Raw genomic sequence first — 24,352 nt, 5'->3', positions numbered from 1 at the left:
GTGGTCAAACTCCATCTCAACAGTCAGTGATGGAGCCAGCACTTAAGTGGTGTTGGTTTACTCATGGAATTTTGTTCACACTGTTAGATCTGTATTTGTTTTTTACAAACTAAGCATGCAGTGGATTTCTGTAGCCCAAACTCAGGTCAGGCTGAAGATCACTGGGGAATTTTCCTGGGAATCTTGGGAAGATGTACTGATAGCAAACTGAGAATTCAGTAATTGCTGGAAAAATTAAAGGGTGCAGTAAATCTGAGCACCGGCATTCTCTTGTGAAAGCTCCTTTCTGAATCAAACTTTATTATAGAGGAAATCTTTATATTATGGCCTCTGTCAAGTGGATGGAAATGCTTAAACTGTTCTTAGAAGCAGGAGATGAGGAAACAAGCTCTTTTCATCATGATATCAAGGACAGGTTTCAACCTTAACATCCCTCATGATCCCTGGATCTCAATGAATTTAAAGCAAATTGAAGAGTTCATACGTTAGATTTATTTTTGATCATGGCGTGGTGCAAATACCATGGAAGGTGGCTAATTTTCATTCATTAGAAAAACATAGTTCAGGGATGACAAATCTTGAGAACAGCTGAGAAATAAAATTACAGACACAGAACAAGCTCACAAAGTTTGTTTCCCAACACTCCCTTTGCTTTTGTTGGAAAAGTAAAGCGCAACTCTTGGGTTGGTTGGCAATTTAATGCTTGTCCTCTTACAGCAAACCTAATTCTGACAGATCTCATCCACCTTAGTACTGCTGGATTTTGGGATGTGTGCTGCTTTCTGCAGATTTTGAGGAAAGGTAGTGGTGGAAATGAAAGCAATTTTGGGGCTGTGTCTTGAACTACCAGAGAATGACTCCTTCACTGGCACTTGGCGTAATTCAAATGGTAAAAATTCTGTAGGTGGTGATGGCAGGGAATGTGAATGGGAAATTCAGTTCAGCACCACAATTGAAAAGGTGATGTCTGCATTTGGAAAGGCGTCTATGAATTTTCAATATCTGCCCTTGTACCGTCAATTTCAGAGGCAGAAGATGCTTTCCTCAAAAAGGAGAAGGTGCAGAAAGAGGTGAAAGCTGCACTGTCAGAAGATGCCACGCTGAGCTGCGAGGTGGCCCAGGAGAAAACGGAGGTGAAGTGGTACAAGGATGGCAAAACTCATCACCTCCAGCAAGAAGTTCAAGGTGGAGTGCGAGGGCAAATCGCGTCGCCTGGTGGTGGGTCAGGTGGAGAAGAAAGATGCTGGGGAGTACACCTGTGAGGCTGCTGGCCAAAAAACTCACCTTCAGGATCGATGTCACAGGTAGGAGAAGATTCTTTGTCCCACCAGTCTTATTTCTAGAGTCTTTAGAAAAATTAACATTATTTTTTAACTCTTCTTTGTGTTACACTTCAAATTTTTGAGAGTCCATCTTTAGCATGGCCTAGGATGGGTACAAATACAAGACTTATTTTCTTCATTTAGTCTTCATAAAACATTTAAAAGCCTTAAAAGAGGGAGCTGAATCCCTGGGAAATTTTGGAATCTACAGATCACTGGAGGGAAAGGGCTGTTAAAAGGAGATACTGGCTGTGCATCAGTTTCTCTCTTGGTGCAACGAGAGCAGATCTTTACCACAGCTCGTTCTCAGTGCAGGGTCCTGGTGGAGAGCCTGCCCAATGTCCATACTCCTTTTCTTTCCCTTGGAAGGGCTCGTTTCAGCCTGAGGGAAGTAATGGAATTAGGGCTTGATGTGTATCAAGGTCTTTAACGTGTTAAGAAAATGGCAGGTAAGGAAGGAAGGTCTCATGGAGGCTCATTCCAGTTTTATTTCCCTGCTGGGGCTGTAGAGAGGTAGAATGGATTCAGCTTGCCAGCTCCCTCACAGTTTCCCAATCCAATTCCAAGTGGTGTGACTGATATGTCTTCTGGGGAACAAGGGGATTTCACCATTTGGATGTGAGATGAGCTGAGCTTTTCCCCAGGTTGCACAAGAACAAATAACAGGGTCCTGGACATGTCATTGCTGGTCTAGCACCTTTCTCATTAAACAAAATGATCTAAGAAGCAGCAGAATCAGCTGTTGAAAATCAAAGAAATCAATTTTATGGGACTATAAGGCAGCACGGAACAGCTCCTTCCTCCAAAAAATTTGATAGTTTGCAATTAACTTCAACCAAAACACGTCCTGCCTTGACTGGGTCCTGCCAGATTATGTTCTTATGAACCATGGAGAGATTATTGCTGTCAAAAAACCCAAAACAGGCAAAAACACACCACAAAGTCCTTGGCACGTTCTTCTGATAGATTTAGATGTGGATTGTCATGTCAGAGGGCTTTTTTCCCAGTGTTACCCATAAGTCACGATAAGGGGATTGAGCAACATCGTATCATATTTTGCAGAAATTCTGGATTTCTCTCTCTTTCCAGAGCCAGAAGTTGTGTTTACAAACAAGGAGAAGGTGCAGAAAGAAGTGAAAGCTGCACTGTCAGAAGATGCCACGCTGAGCTGCGAGGTGGCCCAGGAGAAAACGGAGGTGAAGTGGTACAAGGATGGCAAACTCATCACCTCCAGCAAGAAGTTCAAGGTGGAGTGCGAGGGCAAATCGCGTCGCCTGGTGGTGGGTCAGGTGGAGAAGAAAGATGCTGGGGAGTACACCTGTGAGGCTGCTGGCCAAAAACTCACCTTCAGGATCGATGTCACAGGTGAGAGAATGTGCTGCATCCCTGCTTTACATCCTGAGTACTTGAAATGCATGTTTTTTATCCTAAAAAGTTGAAGGAGAGGAAAATTATGTGGTCAAACTCCATCTCAACAGTCAGTGATGGAGCCAGCACTTAAGTGGTGTTGGTTTACTCATGGAATTTTGTTCACACTGTTAGATCTGTATTTGTTTTTTACAAACTAAGCATGCAGTGGATTTCTGTAGCCCAAACTCAGGTCAGGCTGAAGATCACTGGGGAATTTTCCTGGGAATCTTGGGAAGATGTACTGATAGCAAACTGAGAATTCAGTAATTGCTGGAAAAATTAAAGGGTGCAGTAAATCTGAGCACCGGCATTCTCTTGTGAAAGCTCCTTTCTGAATCAAACTTTATTATAGAGGAAATCTTTATATTATGGCCTCTGTCAAGTGGATGGAAATGCTTAAACTGTTCTTAGAAGCAGGAGATGAGGAAACAAGCTCTTTTCATCGTGATATCAAGGACAGGTTTCAACCTTAACATCCCTCATGATCCCTGGATCTCAATGAATTTAAAGCAAATTGAAGAGTTCATACGTTAGATTTATTTTTGATCATGGCGTGGTGCAAATACCATGGAAGGTGGCTAATTTTCATTCATTAGAAAAACATAGTTCAGGGATGACAAATCTTGAGAACAGCTGAGAAATAAAATTACAGACACAGAACAAGCTCACAAAGTTTGTTTCCCAACACTCCCTTTGCTTTTGTTGGGAAAGTAAAGTGCAACTCTTGGGTTGGTTGGCAATTTAATGCTTGTCCTCTTACAGCAAACCTAATTCTGACAGATCTCATCCACCTTAGTACTGCTGGATTTTGGGATGTGTGCTGCTTTCTGCAGATTTTGAGGAAAGGTAGTGGTGGAAATGAAAGCAATTTTGGGGCTGTGTCTTGAACTACCAGAGAATGACTCCTTCACTGGCACTTGGCGTAATTCAAATGGTAAAAATTCTGTAGGTGGTGATGGCAGGGAATGTGAATGGGAAATTCAGTTCAGCACCACAATTGAAAAGGTGATGTCTGCATTTGGAAAGGCGTCTATGAATTTTCAATATCTGCCCTTGTACCGTCAATTTCAGAGGCAGAAGATGCTTTCCTCAAAAAGGAGAAGGTGCAGAAAGAGGTGAAAGCTGCACTGTCAGAAGATGCCACGCTGAGCTGCGAGGTGGCCCAGGAGAAAACGGAGGTGAAGTGGTACAAGGATGGCAAACTCATCACCTCCAGCAAGAAGTTCAAGGTGGAGTGCGAGGGCAAATCGCGTCGCCTGGTGGTGGGTCAGGTGGAGAAGAAAGATGCTGGGGAGTACACCTGTGAGGCTGCTGGCCAAAAACTCACCTTCAGGATCGATGTCACAGGTAGGAGAAGATTCTTTGTCCCACCAGTCTTATTTCTAGAGTCTTTAGAAAAATTAACATTATTTTTTAACTCTTCTTTGTGTTACACTTCAAATTTTTGAGAGTCCATCTTTAGCATGGCCTAGGATGGGTACAAATACAAGACTTATTTTCTTCATTTAGTCTTCATAAAACATTTAAAAGCCTTAAAAGAGGGAGCTGAATCCCTGGGAAATTTTGGAATCTACAGATCACTGGAGGGAAAGGGCTGTTAAAAGGAGATACTGGCTGTGCATCAGTTTCTCTCTTGGTGCAACGAGAGCAGATCTTTACCACAGCTCGTTCTCAGTGCAGGGTCCTGGTGGAGAGCCTGCCCAATGTCCATACTCCTTTTCTTTCCCTTGGAAGGGCTCGTTTCAGCCTGAGGGAAGTAATGGAATTAGGGCTTGATGTGTATCAAGGTCTTTAACGTGTTAAGAAAATGGCAGGTAAGGAAGGAAGGTCTCATGGAGGCTCATTCCAGTTTTATTTCCCTGCTGGGGCTGTAGAGAGGTAGAATGGATTCAGCTTGCCAGCTCCCTCACAGTTTCCCAATCCAATTCCAAGTGGTGTGACTGATATGTCTTCTGGGGAACAAGGGGATTTCACCATTTGGATGTGAGATGAGCTGAGCTTTTCCCCAGGTTGCACAAGAACAAATAACAGGGTCCTGGACATGTCATTGCTGGTCTAGCACCTTTCTCATTAAACAAAATGATCTAAGAAGCAGCAGAATCAGCTGTTGAAAATCAAAGAAATCAATTTTATGGGACTATAAGGCAGCACGGAACAGCTCCTTCCTCCAAAAAATTTGATAGTTTGCAATTAACTTCAACCAAAACACGTCCTGCCTTGACTGGGTCCTGCCAGATTATGTTCTTATGAACCATGGAGAGATTATTGCTGTCAAAAAACCCAAAACAGGCAAAAACACACCACAAAGTCCTTGGCACGTTCTTCTGATAGATTTAGATGTGGATTGTCATGTCAGAGGGCTTTTTTCCCAGTGTTACCCATAAGTCACGATAAGGGGATTGAGCAACATCGTATCATATTTTGCAGAAATTCTGGATTTCTCTCTCTTTCCAGAGCCAGAAGTTGTGTTTACAAACAAGGAGAAGGTGCAGAAAGAAGTGAAAGCTGCACTGTCAGAAGATGCCACGCTGAGCTGCGAGGTGGCCCAGGAGAAAACGGAGGTGAAGTGGTACAAGGATGGCAAACTCATCACCTCCAGCAAGAAGTTCAAGGTGGAGTGCGAGGGCAAATCGCGTCGCCTGGTGGTGGGTCAGGTGGAGAAGAAAGATGCTGGGGAGTACACCTGTGAGGCTGCTGGCCAAAAACTCACCTTCAGGATCGATGTCACAGGTGAGAGAATGTGCTGCATCCCTGCTTTACATCCTGAGTACTTGAAATGCATGTTTTTTATCCTAAAAAGTTGAAGGAGAGGAAAATTATGTGGTCAAACTCCATCTCAACAGTCAGTGATGGAGCCAGCACTTAAGTGGTGTTGGTTTACTCATGGAATTTTGTTCACACTGTTAGATCTGTATTTGTTTTTTACAAACTAAGCATGCAGTGGATTTCTGTAGCCCAAACTCAGGTCAGGCTGAAGATCACTGGGGAATTTTCCTGGGAATCTTGGGAAGATGTACTGATAGCAAACTGAGAATTCAGTAATTGCTGGAAAAATTAAAGGGTGCAGTAAATCTGAGCACCGGCATTCTCTTGTGAAAGCTCCTTTCTGAATCAAACTTTATTATAGAGGAAATCTTTATATTATGGCCTCTGTCAAGTGGATGGAAATGCTTAAACTGTTCTTAGAAGCAGGAGATGAGGAAACAAGCTCTTTTCATCATGATATCAAGGACAGGTTTCAACCTTAACATCCCTCATGATCCCTGGATCTCAATGAATTTAAAGCAAATTGAAGAGTTCATACGTTAGATTTATTTTTGATCATGGCGTGGTGCAAATACCATGGAAGGTGGCTAATTTTCATTCATTAGAAAAACATAGTTCAGGGATGACAAATCTTGAGAACAGCTGAGAAATAAAATTACAGACACAGAACAAGCTCACAAAGTTTGTTTCCCAACACTCCCTTTGCTTTTGTTGGAAAAGTAAAGCGCAACTCTTGGGTTGGTTGGCAATTTAATGCTTGTCCTCTTACAGCAAACCTAATTCTGACAGATCTCATCCACCTTAGTACTGCTGGATTTTGGGATGTGTGCTGCTTTCTGCAGATTTTGAGGAAAGGTAGTGGTGGAAATGAAAGCAATTTTGGGGCTGTGTCTTGAACTACCAGAGAATGACTCCTTCACTGGCACTTGGCGTAATTCAAATGGTAAAAATTCTGTAGGTGGTGATGGCAGGGAATGTGAATGGGAAATTCAGTTCAGCACCACAATTGAAAAGGTGATGTCTGCATTTGGAAAGGCGTCTATGAATTTTCAATATCTGCCCTTGTACCGTCAATTTCAGAGGCAGAAGATGCTTTCCTCAAAAAGGAGAAGGTGCAGAAAGAGGTGAAAGCTGCACTGTCAGAAGATGCCACGCTGAGCTGCGAGGTGGCCCAGGAGAAAACGGAGGTGAAGTGGTACAAGGATGGCAAACTCATCACCTCCAGCAAGAAGTTCAAGGTGGAGTGCGAGGGCAAATCGCGTCGCCTGGTGGTGGGTCAGGTGGAGAAGAAAGATGCTGGGGAGTACACCTGTGAGGCTGCTGGCCAAAAACTCACCTTCAGGATCGATGTCACAGGTAGGAGAAGATTCTTTGTCCCACCAGTCTTATTTCTAGAGTCTTTAGAAAAATTAACATTATTTTTTAACTCTTCTTTGTGTTACACTTCAAATTTTTGAGAGTCCATCTTTAGCATGGCCTAGGATGGGTACAAATACAAGACTTATTTTCTTCATTTAGTCTTCATAAAACATTTAAAAGCCTTAAAAGAGGGAGCTGAATCCCTGGGAAATTTTGGAATCTACAGATCACTGGAGGGAAAGGGCTGTTAAAAGGAGATACTGGCTGTGCATCAGTTTCTCTCTTGGTGCAACGAGAGCAGATCTTTACCACAGCTCGTTCTCAGTGCAGGGTCCTGGTGGAGAGCCTGCCCAATGTCCATACTCCTTTTCTTTCCCTTGGAAGGGCTCGTTTCAGCCTGAGGGAAGTAATGGAATTAGGGCTTGATGTGTATCAAGGTCTTTAACGTGTTAAGAAAATGGCAGGTAAGGAAGGAAGGTCTCATGGAGGCTCATTCCAGTTTTATTTCCCTGCTGGGGCTGTAGAGAGGTAGAATGGATTCAGCTTGCCAGCTCCCTCACAGTTTCCCAATCCAATTCCAAGTGGTGTGACTGATATGTCTTCTGGGGAACAAGGGGATTTCACCATTTGGATGTGAGATGAGCTGAGCTTTTCCCCAGGTTGCACAAGAACAAATAACAGGGTCCTGGACATGTCATTGCTGGTCTAGCACCTTTCTCATTAAACAAAATGATCTAAGAAGCAGCAGAATCAGCTGTTGAAAATCAAAGAAATCAATTTTATGGGACTATAAGGCAGCACGGAACAGCTCCTTCCTCCAAAAAATTTGATAGTTTGCAATTAACTTCAACCAAAACACGTCCTGCCTTGACTGGGTCCTGCCAGATTATGTTCTTATGAACCATGGAGAGATTATTGCTGTCAAAAAACCCAAAACAGGCAAAAACACACCACAAAGTCCTTGGCACGTTCTTCTGATAGATTTAGATGTGGATTGTCATGTCAGAGGGCTTTTTTCCCAGTGTTACCCATAAGTCACGATAAGGGGATTGAGCAACATCGTATCATATTTTGCAGAAATTCTGGATTTCTCTCTCTTTCCAGAGCCAGAAGTTGTGTTTACAAACAAGGAGAAGGTGCAGAAAGAAGTGAAAGCTGCACTGTCAGAAGATGCCACGCTGAGCTGCGAGGTGGCCCAGGAGAAAACGGAGGTGAAGTGGTACAAGGATGGCAAACTCATCACCTCCAGCAAGAAGTTCAAGGTGGAGTGCGAGGGCAAATCGCGTCGCCTGGTGGTGGGTCAGGTGGAGAAGAAAGATGCTGGGGAGTACACCTGTGAGGCTGCTGGCCAAAAACTCACCTTCAGGATCGATGTCACAGGTAGGAGAAGATTCTTTGTCAGAATTCAGTAGAGGACAATAAAGCAATAATTGAAATAACTATTCCACCATGACTCAGTTGCAATAGCCTGGGTTTTGTTGCAGCCTGCAGGGTTCACTTGATTTTCTGTACTTGGTTGCCTGGATTTGTAGAATTTGGCTTTAGCATGGTGCAAGTTCTGTCTCATTCTTAGCAGGTTTAATAGTTGCAGTTATAAATACAGTAGAAATAATTAATGTTCAGATCCCTTCAATTCCCAGAATCCCAAAGGGTGATTCTTGTACACTGAACTTCTGGAAAGGAAGGAGCCATTACAGAATCCCTGCCTTGTTAGTCTTGCAATCCTATTTAGGAGGACTTAGAGGCTGGAATATATTTTGTCATTTGCAGTGTCAGCAGCAGCACATCTCAAGATGGCTTGTAAACATAATTTTTTTCTGAATTTGGGCTGTTGTGTGATTGAGATCTCAGTATTTTGTGATGTCTTACTGTTCCTGCCAGATGCTAAATGCCCCTTCTCTGTGAAATATTCCAAGAAATTGCTTTATTGCGTCTGAGATCTTCAGTAGAAGGAATCTGGGAGCTTATAGAGATAAACAGGACAGATGTTCTCTGGGAAAGTTTGAATTAAATATATTTTTACCTGGTGACTTGGAACTGTAGGGTTGATGCCAAGGCTTCTCTTGGTCCTTTCTATTCCTAGGCTCTTAGTTCCCAATTTTCCAAGTGCCAACTCCATCCCACAGAAGGGTACACATCACTCAGTGATGGCAATTGGTTTTGGAAAGTTACAACCTATTTTCCAAACCCCTGCACAGAAATCTGTAAGATTAATCTCATTTTAACCCTTCAACAATTATTTTCTTCTTTTTCTGTGCTCAGAGCCCAAACCTGCATTTATAAACCAGGAGAAGGTCCAGAAGGAGGTGAAGGCTGTCCTGACAGAAAGTGCCACCCTCGTGTGTGAGGTAGCGCAGGATACAACTGAAGTGAAGTGGTACAAGGATGGAAAACTGCTCGTTTCCTCTCGGAAATTCAAAATAGAGACTGTGGGCAAGTCCCGGCGCCTGGTGGTAGAGCAGCTGGAGAAGAAGGACGCTGGGGAATACATCTGTGAGGCTGCAGGCCAGAAGCTGACCTTCAAACTGGAACCGACTGGTGAGTGCCCACTTTGTGGTGTGAAGAGCCAGTCCCTAGGACTGGAATATCCAGTCCCTAGGAAAAATATCCAGTTTTAGAGGAAAACTGGATATTCCTGACACAGCAGTCTTGGCACAGCCACTGTCGCTCCTGGAGAAGCACCAGTGAACCATATGACACATTAATTGTTAAAGTAGCAGTGCAGAGGTGGGAAATTTTCACTTTTTTGGGAGTGTGGAAATGCTACATAGCTTTTTGCTTATCTCTTTCACAAGCTGTATCACCCAACCTCTTTCAATGGTGGGGAGCTGAAAGTAGAAGTGGGGGGTTTTGAAGAGCAGCAGTGGAGCTGTGGAGAAAAGTGACTCAGAGAAACTGGTCTGCTGCTTGTGTGTGCCCCAAAAATACCTGATTTTATGGCAAAGGGTCGTACAAGATAGAAAGGAGGCCAAGAAGAAGGGACTGGAATCACAGAATGATTTGGGTTGGAAGGAACCTTAAAGATTGAGTTCCAGCCCTCCTGCCAGTGGAGCAAATAGAAAACAGGCCATAAATTCAGCCTATTAATGTTTCTTCTTAATTTTATTTAAAATCCTAAAAATGAGAGGGGAGAGAAAATTTTATAGATATTTTTACTTCTAAGGGACAAGCTTTTTATGGGCAGCCGATAAAATATAAATATTTGCATTTCCTTTCTTCTGCTTCTTTTCTAAGCAGAAGCTCTGGATTGCCTGAGAGACCATTTTCTTTTTTCCTGCTCAAGAAAAGGTTATACCAGCCACAAACATTCAGCCATATTCCCTGGATTGTTACAGGTTATGGATGAGCTGGTGGTGTGAGTCCTGAAGAGGGAGTAATATAAAACCGCTGTGTCAAGGATTTGAGCATAAAGTTTTTAATTTTCCTGGTTTATTGTCTTTTCTAGAACCAGAGGCTAAATTTGAAAATAAAGTTGTCCAGAAAGAGCCTCTCGTTGTTCAAGAACACGAAAGCATCACACTGACAACCTCAGTCACGCCAGAAACCTCTGCAGTGAGGTGGTTCAAGGATGGCACAGAAATCAAAGCCAGCAAGAAATGTGTGATCAAGAGCGAGGGGGCATCCAGGACGCTGACAGTGAACGCAGCCGAGAGCACAGACTCTGCCCTCTACACCTGCCAGACAAAGGATGACAAGCAGGAATTCAGAGTCCAGGTGAAAGGTGAGCAGTGACCCCAGGTCATGGCCCAACCCAACAGCTGCACTTCCCTCGTGGTGGAATGGAGGTGAAATCCAAACTCTTCTGGAAACTGTTCCAACCTCAAGGCTTGTTGCGCCTTCTCTGGATGCCCCACCATGGGCCAGCAAAGTTCTCCATCTTCCAAATTTCCAGTTTTTGTCTTTTGCTGGCCAATTTGGATCATGGAAGCCTATGATGGTACTTCTGGTAGTTGCTCCCCTCCCATTTCTGTATCCTCCTATATAATGGCAGGGATCTGAAAATACCATGTCAAAGGAAGCTGCCTGAATTTCCATGTTTCCCCTGAGCCCCAAATATTTAGGGCCATTTTATTTATTTATTTATTTATTTATTTATTTATTTATTTTCAAAGTTGGGCAGAACCAGTTTCTTAGAACGGCTTTCTTCCCTTTTCTTCCCTCACAATTTTCCCTTCTCCTGGATCTCAGAAATCCCAGTGAAGTTTGCCAGGAAGCTGGAGGCCGTGAAAGCCGAGATTGGTGGCAGCGTGTCCCTGAGCTGTGAGCTGAGCCACGCCAAGGGGAAGGTGACATGGAGCAGGAATGGGGTGGAGATCAAGCCCAGCAAGCGTTTCCAGATCCGTGAGGAGGGAATCAAACGAACCCTGACAATAACAGGGATCCGGGCTGAGGACGAGGGAGAATATTCCTGCGAGTCCAGGGATGACAAGAGCAGCATCACCATCGTCCCCAAACGTAAGTCTCTAATGGTGGCAGTGTGGAGGGCTCCCTGGCTTTTGTCCTCAGCTGTTACAACCCTGCAAAGCTGAGTTTGTTCGTGTGTCTGGGCTGACTCCTGTGTTGAGGACAAAATACAAAACTCTCCTCTCACTGTCAGTGGAACTGTCAGCGTTCAGGAACACATAATCACAGAATTATTGTTATGATTATATGAAGGTGCTTTATTAAAGAGCTCTGGGTATCAGAGGTACACATACCCAAATCTGACCCGACTTGGGTTTGAGCTGAACATGTTTTTATATTCTATAGTTATATAACTTACATATTAATTATTAAACTTACATTTTTCTATTGTATACATTGATTTCGTCCAGGCACGGATTTCTCGTGATTCCCCCCAAACCCCTCACTTAGTTTCTCATGATTCTTTAAACAATAATTATATCTAATCACATCTAACAATTATATCATTTATCATATACTGACTACACAGGTGCAGTTTCCCATGATCGTAGCAAGCACAAGGCCTAACATTTCCCAGGGCTTACTTTTAACACTTTTTCCAGGGCTTGCCAAGCCTTTCTTTCTAACTCCCCGAATTTTCTATGATTTTAAAATCTTTTGCTATCAGAACCTCTATTTGTGTAAAACATAATGATTGTGAGACCCGTTGGGCTCAGGGCTCTTAATATTTGCCTTCATATTGCATTTGAGGCTGGAATTCAATTTCACAAATGAAAGATGGGATTTTCTTTTTCCCATCTTTTTTTGCTTCTCTTTGTACACAAAATTTACTCAGAAATGGGAAATATGATGGTCCACTATTGTGATCACTTACTGTAAGTAATCAAACTGCCACTTCCAAGCTTCCAACAAAGTCATGGAAGCTTTTGGCTGTTTGAAGGTGGTCGTGCCATGCCTCAAGGACATGCTCCTGAATGTTTTGCTCCTATCCATCAGCTCCCAGAGTGGTGAAATTTGTCACAAGTCTCAACAGCGTGGTGTCTGAGGAGGGAAAAGAGGCCGTGTTCAAGTGCACCGTCTCCCCCAGTGATGCCGTGGTCACCTGGCTCAGGAACGGGGCCAAGATTGAAGCCAGCAAGAAATACATGATCTCTCAGAAGGACACCAACCACAGCCTCACCATCACTGACCTGACACTGGAAGATGCAGCTGAAATCACTGCCAATGCTGAGGGCGTGAAAAGCACAGCCAACCTCAGAGTCCGAGGTAAGAAAGGCTGGAAACAGCATCCTGCCCACGGCAGGGGCCTGGAATTAGATGGTCTTTAAGGTTCTTTCCAAGCCAAGCCATTCTATGATTTTGTTTTATGTGGCTGTCCTTCTAATTAATTATGTTAGCAGCAGGGATTTTCTGCTTTTGCATCATTAAATGAGTGCCCAGAACACTTTGGTTGAGACACTGGCTTAATTTCCTTTCAAAGCCTGTTTTCTGGATCCTCTGCATTCCTACTATTTCCTCTCTTGCAGAGGCCTCAATCTCCTTCAAGAAGAAGCTGGAGCCCAAAACTGTTGAAGAGAGGGAGACAGTGACCTTGGAGGTAGAGCTGACCAAGCCTGCAGAGGTGAAGTGGATGAGGAACAGCATCGTGCTGAAGCCCAGTGACAAGATCGAGATCAAAGCTGAGGGAACAAAACACACCTTGGTGGTCAAGGACATCTCCTTCGCAGACCGGGGCTTCTACTGCTGTGAGAGCCCCGATGACAAGACACAAGCCAAGATCAATGTGGAAAGTGAGTTCAGTGATCCTCAGTTCTGTAAATACCCCAGGCAGGGTTTGGAGGTTTATCTGCATTATCATGGGCACACAGGGACAAAAACCGTGGGCTTGGCCACCAGTCAAATGACAGAGAGGAGGTGAAAGCTAAACAGTGAACAGAGAATGTCTGATTGGTTCCTGTTGCCTTCACCTCATCCCAACAGCTTTGGCCATTAAGCTTCTTAAAAGATTGTTTGTAAAAGTGCTCAATTCTTTTCCCCAGGATTGGGATTGACGAGCAGAGAGACGGCTTTCGCCTTCAGACTGAGGATGTTTATTTTTCTTATCTGTGTTACGTTCTCACAGACAGTGAACACTTGTACACACTGACCTAGCAAGCTACAAATGGAGACCCAGGGCTCTGTCCACAAGGCCTTTTAAGCATAAACTATCCAATTATCAAATGCCAACTCATTTATTTTTACTTTTAACCCAATAACCAAACACCCATGTTCCGCACTGCGAGCTTTTCTGTCCAATCACCCAATACCACCCAAAACCATGAGGAAGGCAGAAAGGCAAAGACAAGCCAATGCCCAAGAACATCCATCTTGTCCCTCATTCACTGCTATATCTCAAACTCCAAATTTTTCACCCAGTGACTTAACATAATTCTATCTAACTCACACATTTGCATTCCCAGCTTCTCCACTCAGTTTTAGAAGCCTTCTCCATGGTCTTAAATTAAACCCAGTTTTCTCTTGAGTGTCTGAGCCTGCCAGCACAGATAAAGGGACATTTTCTGTGCCTGGGGCTCCAACAATTGTTCTTTTTACTCTCTTTCTCACTCCCTGATATGCTGTGGTTTTTTCCTTGGTATGATTTTTTAGCAAAAAAAATCCCTCTTCAGCCATTTCTTGGTCTGATTTTTCTCTGCAAACCACCTCGTTCAGAACATCTCTTTATATCCAGTCAGGGTCTAAAAATCTACAAAAGCAAATCTCTCTGAGAGTGTTTCCCTCTTGGATAAACTAATGGTGCCTCATCCATAGCCCTGTACTTTCGTCACTTTCCTCACTTTCCTAGATCTTTTTGTCATAATTGTCACGGGATAGGTGAAGGTGGGATTTAATCACTCAAGGACTATCTAATTTTGTCCATAAAGTCCTTGCCACCAACTGGTGCTGGGCTGGTCCTAAATAATAGGTGAGGAAGGACTTGAAAACAGTCTTTTGGGTGTTTGATGTCTTACAAAGTGGAAGGGAACAAGGAAATAATGGACTTCAGGTGCAGTGAGAAAGATCTAGGTTATATTCTAAAAATGCTTTTTAATGGTCAGACGACTGAAGAGGTTGTCTGGGGCAGTCTTGGAGCCTTCATCATGTTTCTGGGATTTTTTTAATTGGCAACTTAATTACTTTTAATGGTGATACAAGTTTAAACACTAAATCTGTTTTACCAGATGACAGGGCATGGATGTCTTGTGATAGGAACAGGTAATGTCCACCTAAACCATGGATGCTTTGGCCACCACCCTGTGAGGTGGTCAGCACTTTTTGCACCATGTCATGGATTGTTTTTTTCCTTTTACTATAGCTTTTTCCTGTCATCCCTGTTTTATCCTAACTGCACAGTATTGCCATGGACTTTCTTTCACTAAAAATGGATAGAACTTGGTAGAAAGTGGGGCCAGTGGTGTTTTCTGTGAAATTTGGTTGACCTGTTTGTTTCATGAAAGCATCCATTTAAAAAATAGCAGCTATGTTAGCGGTGTGGTCATGGACAGGTTTTACTCCCTGTAAAAGCGATTTTTTAATTGGAGAATTCTGACTAATTGGAAGGTACATGATCCCTTTTGGAAGTCCTCAGGCTATTTCACAGCTGCCAGTGTGAGATCTCCAACTTTTCTGTGTTGTTTTCCAGTGAGGCAGATCAAGCTGGTGAAAGGCCTTCAGCCCCAGGAGGTGGCTGAGAAAGGGACTGTCACCTTCGAGGTGGAGGTGTCACACGAGGACGTGGAGGGGACCTGGCAGAAGGATGGTGTTCGTCTGAAGCCTGCACCCAACATCAGCTTCGGTGTCCTGGGCAAGAAGCATTCCCTGACTCTCTCCTCGGTGGCACTGGAAGATGCAGGACTCATCTCCTTCAGAGCAGAAGGCATCAGCTCATCAGGGAGGCTCACTGTGACAGGTAGGAAGGCACAGAAGGCTCCAGCCCTGCTTGGGGTGCATGCAATTGTCTTCTTCTGACCTGGAGTGCAAACTTTAGAGGGCAACAAATTTTTCTTGTAACTTCAAGGGGTGTAAAGCACAGTAATATTTCCTTCTAGAGCCAGCAGGATCATTGTGGCATTGCTGTCCACAGAACAATGATAAAGTTGGAAGGGAATGATCAAGTGTCCAAACCAAATACAAATTTTATTTATCACGGAAGTCAGGCTCTGCCTACCCATCAGTGCTTGTGTGACCCGATTCCCCATTCACTGGACTTTCTCTTTCCTTCCCAGAATTACCTGTGAGGATCAGCAAACCTCTGGCAGACGTCAATGTAACTCAGAAGCTCAAGGCCACATTCGAGTGTGAGCTGTCCAAACCCAATGCCTATGTGAAGTGGTTCAAGGTACAGCACTTAATGGATTGTGATATTTTAATTCCTGACTTCTCTGGATGGAAATGGGAGCCTTTAATTCTACTTAATTCATTTAATTCAGCTTAATTTAATTCAGGGAATATGAGCCTAAGTCTTTGCAGTAAAGCCCTTAGCATTGCTCTCTTGTCCTTATGTTCATTTACTCTCCCAATTTATCACTCTCAGGTTTTTATTTACTGTATTTGTATATTGGATTGAAAGTTAAACTTTTCTAGTGTTGTACAGAATGTGAGCACTGCTGTTAGAGATTTGCAGTCTTGTGCTTCACTCCACACTGAGCAGTATTCACCCAGGATTTACAGCCTTTTTTGGGAAATGTGACATAAAGGGAAGCTTCAATTTCCTTTGTCAGCGACAATCCAGTTCCCTTTCCCTAGAGAGTCATTTTGGGGATCATCTCTGGCATTTCATGTACATCCCTCGGGGCAAAGCTGATACTTTCCTTAATGTGGGGCAGCATCAATTCTTCAAGGTGGAATTTGGGCTGGAAGGCTCATTTCAAACCTCCTGCCATGAGCAGGGTCATCTTCAATCACATCAGGTTGCTCAGAGCCCTGTTCAACCTGCTCATGAATGTTTCCTGGGATGGGACATCCACCACCTCTTTGGGCTACCTGTGCCATCGTTTTTCCACCCTCATTTTGAAAAACTTCTTATTTCCTGTCTAAATTTGACCCTCTTTTAGTTTGAAACCATTTATGTCTGAAGGGACTCACTGCCAACCTTGCATGGTGTTTTAAGCCTTCAAAAAGGTGTCTGAGATCATCTGAAATTTCTGTGTGTTCTGCAGCCGTTCCAACTTCCTGAAATCTTTGCCCTGTGATGAATATTCAACACAAGTTCCTTTAAACATATTTTTCCATTCAGTCCAACAATAAGGATTAAATAAGCACAGATCTGAATGTCTGTTTTGCTCACTGAAGATGCACAGGAGTTGAGGGTGATTTGTTTTGACCTTTTCCCCTTCTAGGATGGGAAGGAGATCCAGCAAAGTAAAAACATTGGGATTATCTCCCAAGGAAATAAGAGAAGCCTCATTATTCACAAGTGTGAATATGAAGACCAGGGAACCTATACATGTCAAGCAGCTGAAGACAAGACATCAGCTACTCTAAAAGTTCATGGTATGTTTGACTGAAGTAGGAAAATACATTTACTGCAGCATTTTTGCCTACACACCAAGAAATTCTTTGTGAGCTTTTCACAGTTGCTCATTTTGGTTACATTTCTCTTCCTGGTGAGAAAATGCTGGCAAAGCTCTCCTGTGCTTGCAGTATTTTTGGAAGAGGTCCTAACTCAGTTTTCCATTTATCATAAGTGATTTCTGTTCTCTGGAATCTGAATGGTGTTTCTGGATTGGCACATCAGGAAATACTGGACAGCCTGGCCCAAAGCAAGGATTCAGAGTCTGGTGCTGGTGTGGTTTGGTGGTACCATTGTCACAGGGGAACTTTGCCTGAATAGGGACTGGACAAGCCTTGGGTGTGAGCTCAAGAAATGCCCTAATTTTAGGTTGTAAATCATAAGGAAAGGGTCATTATTTCTGCCTGCACCTCTCCTTTATGCTCGAGGCAGGTTTTCCATCTGAGTGTTGCACTGAGCAACCGATGAAGCACCAGGTGTGTTTTGTCACCAGGCTCTGAAGCACCCGAGAAAAGCTCTGAGCTAAAGGCACATAACTCAATAGACAGCTCTGCTGTGCCCTGGCAAATGTTATTTTCTAAAGGGGCATCTGAAAATCAGATCAGCTTTTTCTTAGTGAGAGACAGAGCATCTTTCTCATTGCTTACTAGATGCTGTCCTCATGTGGCCACTTGGGTTCAGCAGTATCTTCATGAACATCTGAACCATTGCTCTGTTGAATTCCCCCTTTTCTCCCTGGTTTTGGGATTGGGGTGGGTTGCTGCTGGTATTTCAGCTCTGCCTCTGAGGCTGATCCAAGGAGTATCAGTGCCTTCTCTTTCAAAAAGAAGGGGCTGCAGTAGCACGGATAAATAGATCAGCTCTGACAAAAGGAGTGCCTAGGTGCAGAGTTAAAGAGGATTATACTCAGTTCAGGAGACTCTGAAAAAAGATATCTCCTATGTAAAACAGAGGAGAGCGTGCAGAGAAGCATGAATGAGGCAAGTTTATAATGACCTAAGATTGTAGACTTGTGTTTAGTTCTTCTTGGCTAATTTTCTTTCATTAATATGTGTATTTCTTTCATCAATACCTGTATGAAGTTCCAGCGTCTATAAAATCCTCCTGCAATAAGCTTCAGCCATAAAAAGTATTCACTGTGTTGAAGAGAGAAACTACCTGGGAAGAAAGGCTGCTCTAGAATAAAACACAAACCCGTTTTTTTCCATGTAATTATGCAGAAAGTAAACACACCCTACCCACTCATTTTGGGAGAAACCCCCAAATAAATATTTGTCTTTCTGCTTTCACAGCCCGAGATATCAAGATTGTAAAACCACTGGAAGATGTGGAAGTGAATGAATACGAGAGTGCATCTTTTATCTGTGAGATCTCACACGACGAGGTCGAAACCCAGTGGTACAAAAATGACAACAAGCTGAAGACTTCGGACAACATCAAAATGCGGCAGGACGGTAGGAGGAAAAAAGGGGGATTTTGTTCTGGAATGGGGGTGGGTTGGAGGAGGGGCTGGCATGGGAGACTAGAAAATAGGGTTTTGCTCTGGGATAGCTGAGCTGAGTCTGTTTGTGTGTCTGTCCCCAGGAAAGAGCTATTCCCTGACTTACACACGTGTCCACGTCGAGGACGCGGCTGAGATCAGATTCGTAGCAGAAAAGGCAGAATCTCGTGCTCAGCTGACCGTAAAAGGTAATTCTGCTGTTTGTGCCAGCACTGCTTCTGCTCTCTCACATTACAAACCAATTCACTTCCCTCAGTTTGGATGTGAAGGTTAAAAAGTCCTACAGTGATCAGGGAAAGAAAACCTGCTTGCTTTACTGCCTGGTAAATATCAGCTGTGAGTTGATCTTGGCTTAATTCCAGTTAATTATCTCGGGAGGTTGGATTTGCACCTTTAGACATTTAAAGCTGTGTGTGAAATTTGAGGGACAAAAAGCTGTAGCTTGACTTTTTCTTGAATTTTCACTTTCTGGTGTATGTTATGACACAACCCAGCATTTTTGGGTGTGTTTAACTAAAACAAGGTGATAGAAGGAGAGAAAAGGAAGATGTTTGAATTAACACATTGCTGAGGAGCTCAGGAAACGGGAGATCAGCCCCTGTTTTTGCCGTGGCACTGCTGTGGGATGCAGAGGAAATCACCTGTTACTTCTGCAGTTCAGCCACTCCAGCGGTGAAATATGGAGGGAAAATTTCCCTTTAATTAGCTCTTACTAATTAAACTTGTTAATTGATCGCTCAGCATAGCGGGGATTCCTGTCATCATCCAAACTGCTGAACATAAAAGAATTGTTGCTGATGAGTTTTATGGAGACATTACCACACACTCCATTTCCTTTGCTCTTGTAGAGCTGCCTGTAAAGATCGTGAAGCCTCTGCGGGATAAGATCGCCCTGTGGAAGCACCGGGGCTTCCTGGAGTGCCAGGTGTCCCGAGCCAATGCCAAGGTCCGCTGGTTCAAGAAGGACGTGGAAATTCACCCCGGTGAGAAATACGAAATCGTGAGTGAGGGCGTCTATCGGAAACTCATCATCAACGACGCCGACTACGGAGACGAGGACACGTACACGTGTGACGCCTTCGATGACAAAACCACTGCTAATTTCTTCGTTGAAGGTGGAAAACCTTTTTTTTTTTCACCCCTACAATGCACTGGGAGGAGGATGGGCTGATTCACTTGTTTACTTTGGAAACACTGCTGCTGAAAAAGGATTTTTATTCCATGTTAGTTATTCTGAAGCCCACTGGTAAATCCTTTTACACACAGGAACATCATGAAAAATTAACATATAGTATATTCCCCTAAGGAAAATGAGGAAATTCCCATTCCAGAGATGCTTATCAAATGTATTGGATAAAGCCTGTTTTTCAGATAAATGTTGCAGCTCCTTTTATCAACACCTGCATTCCAATGAGCCTTCCTTTCCATTTTATAGCACTACATGTTTGGTATCAGGATAGGAAGGTGACTTTAGGGCTAGGAATCAAGAGATACAGATTCACTTTCTGGCCTGTGACCAGCAATATCTGTTTGCTTTTATACAGAATATAAAAGATGTTTTTAGGCCTTTTGAGTTCATAAGTGCAGAAAAGATGTCATGAGTGTTCAGACTGATAATGGAAAAGCTTTCCTGACTCCTAAATCCCTGCTCTCTTGTTCCATCCAGAGCAAGCCATTAACATTGTAAAAGAATTGTGTGATGAGGATGTGACTGAGCCTGAAGAAGCCAATTTTGAATGTGAGACATCCATTCCATCTGTGAAACCTGCCAAGTGGTTCCTGAAGGGAGCAGCCTTGCAGGCTGGCAGAAACGTCATCATGCAGCAGGAAGGCACCATCCACAGGCTGACAATAATAAAAACAAGTGTTGATATGACAGGCACCATCCAGTTCTCCATTGGCAAATCCAAATCCACAGCGAACCTGCTCGTCAGAGGTAATGTGATTTTTAATATATATCCTGTGAATGAGAACAAAAATCTTCCCTCTCACAGTACCTGGAAAGTAATTTGTCATAAATGCTCTCTACTCTGGGTTCTTGGGAATGTGTGTGCACCTGGAAGATCTGTCTAGCTCCCAGCTGCAATTGGAAATTGTTGGAAGTGATGATGGACGCACCAACTGAGCCAGAAATGTCTTAGGAAGGGATCTGATTAAATGACTTTGGTGTCCCTGGTATTCAAATCTATCAAGCTAAAACTGGTTTCTGGTTTATTTTTATTCTCTTGACTTTACCAAGGAGGACAAAACAGATTAAATTTGCCAGGAGAGTTTATTTTGTCCCATTTCTGAACTAGACAAGTTTGATAGCTCATTTACTTAATTCATTTTGTCGTTGACTTGATCTAGGACAAAGCCTCAAGGCTTTTTATCTTCTACTGTCACCATGGTGAATCTCTCCAATCACATCCTGAAGTCCTTGTTTTGTCTTTAATTTGCTCTTGAATGAAAACTTCAATTAGAGAGCAATTCAGCAAGCACTGAGCCAGAAGTGGACCATGAATTTGGTGGTTAATAAACAGTATTATCTTACAGAAATCAGCTTTTCTTATAGATCATCGTGCTGTTGTAGCCTCAAACTCTGTTAGAGACACTTGTAGCAGGATCTGACCAGTTCACAAAACACTTATGAAAGCCACATGTGAAATTAATAGGCATGAAATACAGATTAAAACCTTCCTCCTCTTTAGATTGATCCATTCTTCTTCCCCACCCCTACTTTGCAGATTACCACATCCAGATCACCAGGAAGCTGGAGGACAAGACCGTCCTGGAGCGACACTCAGTCATCCTGTCCTGTGACTTCAGGCCTTCCCCAAAGCACGTGAAGTGGTTCAAGGGCCAAGTGCTCATTGAGCCCTCGGAGAAGTACAAAATCAAGCGGGATCAGTACTCGGCAGAGCTCAAGATCATGAAGGTAAAGCCCGAGGATGCCGGCGTGTACAAGTGCAGGGCCGGGATTGCTGAGACCGAAGCCACGCTGAGCGTTGAAGGTATGAGAGGTTTGCAGCAGCAGAGCTGGCCTGATGCTGGTCTTTGTGATTCTCTGTTTCACTTGGGGTTCCTCCTCCTCAGGAGAGGTGGATCCCCAGAGTTACCTTCTAATTATACAAATCAGTGTCACAAGCAAACTGCTGATTCCACAACCCTGAAATCCATCTCTTGCTGTGAAGCTGGTAATGTGTGTGGGAGGGCACTATGTGGGTGAAGTACAAATTAACGCTTGTCAAGACACATGATTGTCCATTTCATACAAGGAATTAGACCTCTGGTGCTTTTAACTAAAAATATCCTTTATGTTAAACTGCTACAGGCCTCCGATTCTGGTGATCTTGGCTGTGGTTTTCATTTCCTGACTGCTGTGTCAGTTTCTCTATCAGCTATACATTTGTCTACTTGCTATATATATATATTTTATAACTATTGTTATATATCTGAATACAATTGTTATTCATAGTGATGCTCTACCCCATCTGGGCATGGAACTGTTTCTAGCTAGTTCTTCCCCTCAGGTGACACTGCAAGAAAAGATATTCACTGTGTCACTTCCAGCAAGACTTGGAGCTGAGCCACAGAATAATTTCCAAAAGTCGAGGGAGCAGCTCTTGGTAGCAGTTTGGCTTTGCAGAGGTTCTTCATTGAATGTGTTGTCAAACACTGAAATGAGATCCTCAGGGCAGTGATGTCACCATCCCTGGAGGGATTGAAAGGTTTTGGAGATGTGGTTTCATGGAGACCTTGGCAGTTGCTGGTGGAATGGTTGGACTCAATCTTAGAGGTCTTTTCCAACCTAAATGATTCTGTGACTCCATTCTATCCAAACAAATATATATATTAAAAAAAAAATTAAAATTCAAGTAATAGTCCCAAACTCCCTTCTGAGTTATCTCATCCTTGAAAACAGCATTCCATGAGTGGAGAAGCTGCAAGGAGAAATCTCCGCCCAGGGACTGGGAAAGCAAAGAATCAAAATCCTCTTGCTCCCTAAACCTGAGCAAGTTGCTGAATCTCTTTGTATTTTGCCTTTGTGGCCAAAATCATTGTCTTCATCTCATCCTCTGTGTCACAATTTCCTTGGAAATGAGGGACAATTTACTTAAAATGCATTTGTGTGTGCAGTGACGGGTACACAGGGGCTGGAGATCTGTGAGATGCTTAGGGTCACTGTAACATCATTTTAGAAAAAAATTACTTATTTTTAAATAAAACACAAACAAAACCTCCAAACTGATTTATCTATAAAAAGAGAACCAAGGGCTCTAGACAACTTTGATTAGTCTTTTTAATAGATTTTTTTTTGTTGTTGTTGTTGTTGGAGAAAATGCAGAACCAAGTAAGCAAAATGTGGTGACCACAGGTGTGCAGGAGACCAGAACAAATCTTCTGATTAACTTCCATGAAATTGTTTGTGATAACAACTGATTTATGGTGATGGTGGTGACGATGCCCCTTGGTTTCCCTCAGCCCGCAATGTAGAGGTCCTGAAGCACCTGCAGGACGTGGAGATCGAGGAGGACAGTTCTGCTGTGTTCTCCTGCGAGCTGTCCCACGACGACGAGGACGTGGAGTGGTTCCTCAATGGCACCCTCCTCTACACCAACAACTTCAACGACATCAAGAGCGTTGGCAAGTGCTACATGCTGACCATGAAGCAGGTGAAGCCTGAGGATGCTGGCATAGTGACAATGAAGTCAGACAAGGTGTCAGAGACCGTGAGGCTGAAGGTGATAGGTGGGTCCAGATCACGCTCCTGAATGAAGGGTGCAAATGAGCCATTACTTACCAAATCCATGGGGAAATCCTGCTTAATAGATAAAAAACATTGAACTATTAAATATGGGCCATGAGGATGGGTGAAGGGTCTGGAGGGGAAGTCTTGAGAGGAGCAGCTGAGGTTATGTGTCACTGTCCGACACAAAATTATTCACACAGATGCAGCTCGAAGTGAGATGGAAGGAGAAGGAAGTTTATTTGTTCTTTCAGTATTTATAGGTTTTCAACAGTGACCAGGGATTAGATAGTCAGGTCACCACCTTCCCAACCACACTGGCTGTGAGAGGTGTCCATCAAAAGGCACATCTTTAATGGAATGTATAAACACCTATGTTTATGGTTACTTTCCTGGGAAAGTGGCTAGAAATTATGAAAACAATATTGAAAGGCCTGATTCTCAGGGCGACAGTTTTGTGATTTGGTCAGCTGGAGAAAAGGAGACTGAGGAGAGACCTCACTCAGGTCTTCAGTGTCTTCATCAGGGGAAGTGGAAGGGCAGGTACTGATCTCTTCACTCTGGTGGTCAATGACAGGACTTGAGGAAACGGCTGGACCTGAGTCATGGGAGGTTTAGGCTGGATATCAGGAAAAGGTTCTTCCCTCAGAGGGTGGTGGGCACTGAACAGGCTCCTCAGGGTATGATCGTGGTCCCAAGGCTGCCAGAGCTCCAGGAGGATTTAGATAATGTTCTCAGGGACAGGAGGGGGTTGTTGGGATCTCTGTGCAGGGACAGGTGTTGGATTGGATGATCCTTGTGGGTCCCTTCCAACTCAGGAAATTCTATAATTCTGTGGTTTTTAATACATCAGTTCTGGAGCTGGATTCAGTCAACCATGAGAAGACAGTTTCCTGCTGTCCTTCATATGTCTGAAAGTTCAGTCACACAACTGAGTTTCTGTGGTTTAGCACATTCTTGGGCACCCTCAGCGAGTGTGCAGGTGACACCCCGCTGAGTGGGGAATGTGGCATGCCTGAGGGTTGAGGTGACACCCAGAGGGACATGGACTCACACAAGAAGTGAAGCTCGCGAGCTACAGCTGGGTTGGGGCAGCCCCTTGTGTCAACACAATCTTGGGATGAAGGGATTTGGAGCAGAATGAAGCATTGAGAGCAGGATGAAGCACTTGGGGGTGCTGGAGAGTGACACCGGTTTAAGTTCTGCATAGGTATCAGCAATATTGCCAAGGATTTATTAATGTCTCTAAATATTTGATAGCAACTGAAAGATCCCAGACATCCTGGTTGTTCTGTTTTGCCTCTTGACCTTCA

General features: G+C 43.6%; 1 protein-coding gene across 1 annotated transcript in view; it reads left to right on the top strand.

Moving 5' to 3' along the window:
- Positions 1-24,352, top strand: part of OBSCN (obscurin, cytoskeletal calmodulin and titin-interacting RhoGEF) — a 181,241-nt gene that overhangs the window by 39,129 nt on the left and 117,760 nt on the right. The window contains 22 exon segments of the mRNA XM_088064601.1: positions 1,027-1,160; positions 1,162-1,275; positions 1,277-1,304; positions 2,412-2,687; positions 3,804-4,079; positions 5,187-5,462; positions 6,579-6,854; positions 7,962-8,237; positions 9,120-9,395; positions 10,303-10,578; positions 11,046-11,312; positions 12,258-12,527; positions 12,788-13,051; positions 14,941-15,207; positions 15,524-15,636; positions 16,637-16,790; positions 18,102-18,263; positions 18,394-18,498; positions 19,159-19,425; positions 19,977-20,246; positions 21,037-21,303; positions 22,775-23,041. Coding sequence (XP_087920727.1) covers positions 1,027-1,160; positions 1,162-1,275; positions 1,277-1,304; positions 2,412-2,687; positions 3,804-4,079; positions 5,187-5,462; positions 6,579-6,854; positions 7,962-8,237; positions 9,120-9,395; positions 10,303-10,578; positions 11,046-11,312; positions 12,258-12,527; positions 12,788-13,051; positions 14,941-15,207; positions 15,524-15,636; positions 16,637-16,790; positions 18,102-18,263; positions 18,394-18,498; positions 19,159-19,425; positions 19,977-20,246; positions 21,037-21,303; positions 22,775-23,041 — 4,881 coding nt within the window.

The sequence above is a fragment of the Pseudopodoces humilis genome, chromosome 1 (assembly GCF_049639895.1).
Source record: "Pseudopodoces humilis isolate 2021_Gansu_Grassland_sample_001 chromosome 1, ASM4963989v1, whole genome shotgun sequence".
In the NCBI taxonomy this organism is placed as follows: Eukaryota; Metazoa; Chordata; class Aves; order Passeriformes; family Paridae; genus Pseudopodoces; species Pseudopodoces humilis.
The sequence above is the reverse complement of the archived record's forward strand: the minus strand, read 5'-3'. Positions and strand labels throughout refer to the sequence as shown.